This window comes from Coturnix japonica, unplaced genomic scaffold (genome assembly GCF_001577835.2).
Source record: "Coturnix japonica isolate 7356 unplaced genomic scaffold, Coturnix japonica 2.1 chrUnrandom533, whole genome shotgun sequence".
Classification (NCBI taxonomy): Eukaryota; Metazoa; Chordata; class Aves; order Galliformes; family Phasianidae; genus Coturnix; species Coturnix japonica.
In genome coordinates, this window is record NW_015439916.1 from 113,764 (window position 1) to 117,685 (window position 3,922).

The window sequence follows — 3,922 nt, forward strand, 5'->3', positions numbered from 1 at the left end:
CCCAGTATATCCCAGTATAACCCAGTATATCCCAGTATAAACCAGTATAACCCAGTATATCCCAGTATAACCCAGTATAACCTAGTATAACCCAGTATATCCCATTATATCCCATTATATCCCATTATATCCCACCAGCCAATGAGATCGCGAGAAAGCATTTGATTGACATTTAAAGACAGGCCTCCTAATCCCTCCCCCCCTGCGGTTTGTAACCAATGAAATCGCGAGAAAGCATTTGATTGACATTTAAAGACGGGCCTCCTAATCCCGCCCCCCCTGCGATTTATAACCAATGAAAAGCGAGATCTGCTTAATCCCACCCCCTTAACGCATTATTAACCAATGAGAAGCATCCACATGGACATTGATCCCACCCCTTTTTCTCCTCGACCAATCAGAAGAGGCGGCCTCAAGCGAGCGGCTCTCAAGTCTGTTTCCGCCTCTCATTCCACTTCCGGCGCTCGAACAGCGCGGAGCTCCGTGTGGAGAACCGGAAAGTGACGGTGAGGAGCGGAAAAATGGGGCAAAAAAGGGCAAAAACGGGAAAAAAACGGGGAAAAAAAGGGAATAAAGACCCGACCCGCGTTCCCCTCGTTGTCGCCAGTTCGGGCTGCGGGGTTTTGCGGTGTCGTATAACATTTAATAGCGGCCTATGGCTTCACCCGGAGCGATGCGGTTCGTGGCCGGACTTTGCGAGGCCGTATAAATATAAATATTAAAAATAAGGGGATTTTGGGTTAAAAACAGCAAAATTTGGTGTTTAAAGGTGTTTTTTTTGCCTTTAGGAGCGGAATGGAGGCGGAACGCAGCTCGCTTTGCTTCGTACTCATTTATTTCCCTCTTAAAACCACATAAATCGCTTTATTTCCACAAAATCCCTTCGAAATCCCTTTAATTTTAACTTAATTTCATTATATTTCCCTTTTTTTTGCCACTTTTTTGCCCTTTTGCTCTTTTATGACCGTTTTTCCCTCAGATTGCCATAAACCCCATATCCTCCCATAGAACCCTATAGAAACCCCATAGATCCCCATAGTGCCCCATAGACACCCCATAGAGCCCCATAGAGCCCCATAGAGCCCCATAGACACCCATAGAACCCTATAGAGACCCCATAGATCCCCATAGGGCCCCATAGACACCCATAGAGCCCCATAGACACCCATAGAGCCCCACAGACACCCCATAGATACCCCATATCCCACATAGAGCCCCATAGTGCCCCATAGAGCCCTATAGACACCCCATAGAGCCCCATAGAGCCCTATAGACACCCCATAGAGCCCCATAGAAACCCCATAGAGCCCCACAGACCCCATATCCCCCCATAGAGCCCTATAGAGACCCCATATCCCTCATAGGTCCCCATAGACACCCCATATCCCTCCATAGAGCCCCATAGAGCCCTATAGACACCCCATAGAGCCCCATAGAAACCCCATAGAGACCCCATATCCCCCCATAGAGCCCTATAGAGCCCTATAGAGACCCATATCACCCCATAGAACCCATAGAGACCCCATAGAAACCCCATATCACCCCATAGTCACCCCATAGTGCCCCATAGAGACCCATAGACACCCCATATCCCCCCATAGGGCCACATAGAGCCCCATAGAGCCCTATAGAAACCCCATAGAGCCCCATAGAGACCCCATAGAGCCCCATAGAGCCCCACAGACCCCATATCCCCCCATAGAGCCCTATAGAGACCCCATAGGGCCCCATAGACACCCCATAGAGCCCTATAGAGACCCCATAGACACCCCATAGAGCCCCATAGAGACCCCATAGAGACCCCATAGACACCCATAGAGCCCCACAGACACCCCATAGATACCCCATATCCCACATAGAGCCCCATAGTGCCCCATAGAGCACTATAGACACCCCATAGAGCCCCATAGAAACCCCATAGAGCCCCACAGACCCCATATCCCCCCATAGAGCCCTATAGAGACCCCATAGACACCCCATAGAGCCCCATAGACCCCCATAGTGCCCCATAGACACCCTATAAAGCCCCATAGACACCCCATATAACCCAATATCACCCCAAAGAGCCCCATAGTGCCCCATATAACCCCATGGATACCCCATAGAGCCCCATAGAGACCCCATATCCCCCATAGATCTTCATAGACACTCCATATCCCTCCATAGAGCCCCATAGAGACCCCATATCCCCCCATGGATACCCCATAGAGCCCCATAGTAACCCCATAGAGTCCCATAGAGCCCCATAGACCCCATAGACACCCCATATCCCCCCATAGCGCCACATAGAGCCCCATAGAGCCCTATAGAAACCCCATAGAGCCCTATAGACACCCCATAGGGCCCCATAGAGACCCATATAACCCCATAGAGCCCCATAGAGACCCCATATCACCCCATAGACACCCCATATCCCCCAATGGAGCCCCATAGAGACCCCATAGAGCCCCATATCACCCCATAGACAACACATAGAGCCCCATAGTGCCCCATAGAGAGCCATAGAACCCATAGACACCCCATAGAAACCCCATATCCCCCCATAGAACCCATAGACACCCCATAGAAACCCCATATCCCCCCATAGAACCCATAGACCCCCCATAGAAACCCCATATCCCCCATAGAGCCCCATAGAGCCCTATAGAGACCCATAGAGCCCCATAGACACCACATAGGGCCCCATAGAGACCCATATAACCCCATAGAGCCCCATAGCGACCCCATATCCCCCCTATATATCACCATATATGGGCATCGCGCCGCCATCTTGAGTGTGGGGGGGTTCCCTGTATGAGCTCTGCCGCCATGTTGGGTGTGGAGACTTCCATATATGGGCATCGAGCCGCCATGTTGGATTAACACACTCCTTATATGCGCATGGCCGCCATGTTGGATAGCGCACTCCTTATATGGGCATTGAGCCGCCATGTTGGATAGCGCACTCCTTATATGGGCATGGCCGCCATGTTGAGAAGGTCAAGTCCACCTATTGGCGTTAATCCGCCATCTTGAGTGCGGCAGATTCCATATAAGGTCACCCGGCCGCCATGTTTGGGGGGGGGGGCAACTTCCATATAAGGTCATTGGGCCGCCATGTTGAGTGCGTTCCGTCACGTGACTGCGCCGTGCCGCCATGTTGGGGAGGGCACATAACATATAATGGCATCGAGCCGCCGCCATTGTGGGTGGCTTATTCCATATAAGGGCATTGAGTCACGTGTCTCTCAGCGCGCCATCCCATTGGCTACATTCCCCCCCCCCCACTATATCCACAGAGCAGCCGCCATTTTGGGTGGCTTATTCCATATAAGGGCATCGAGCGTCACGTGCCTCTCAGCGCGCCATCCCATTGGCTGCCTCCTGTTCTATCCCCAACAGGCGGAAACGGAAGCTTGAAGAGGCGCTTCCTGTTTCCGGTGCTAGGACCGGAAGTGGAGGGGTTAGTCCGATCCAAGATGGCGGCGGCGGTGGAGGAGGAAGAGAACAACGAGGCGGCGGGGGATGAAGGAGGAGACGAGGCCGCCATTAAAGAGATGGAGGTGGGGGCGGGGCTAAAGGGAAATGGGGCGGAGCTTGAGGGGGAGTGGGCGGGGCTTCGGGACGCGATTTGATTGGTCGAAGGAGGGGAAAGGGGCGGGGCTTAGAACCCGGAAGTGGGACCCATGGAGACCCATAGAGACCCATAGAGACCCATAGAGACACATAGGGATCCATTGAGACCCATAGGGACACATAGAGACCCATAGGGACCCATAGGGAACCATAGAGACCCATAGAGACACATAGAGACCCATAGGGACCCATAGGGACCCCATAGAGACCCAATAGAGACCCATAGGGACCTGTAGAGACCCATAGAGACCCCATAGGGACCCATAGGGACCCATAGGGACCCATAGAGACCCATAGGGACCCATAG

General features: G+C 52.6%; 1 protein-coding gene across 2 annotated transcripts in view; it reads left to right on the forward strand.

The window, feature by feature from the left end:
- The first annotated feature begins 400 nt into the window (after nt 1-400).
- Nucleotides 401-3,922, forward strand: part of LOC107307289 (flagellar attachment zone protein 1-like) — a 10,864-nt gene continuing 7,342 nt past the window's right edge. The window contains exons 1-3 of one of the 2 annotated variants that reach the window (XM_015850785.2): nt 401-506; nt 789-825; nt 3,382-3,542. In XM_015850785.2, the coding sequence (XP_015706271.1) occupies nt 3,505-3,542 (38 nt within the window). In that variant the 5' untranslated portion in view covers nt 401-506; nt 789-825; nt 3,382-3,504. The remainder of the gene's footprint in view (nt 507-788; nt 826-3,381; nt 3,543-3,922) is intronic. The other variant, XM_015850786.2, reaches the window with a different exon arrangement.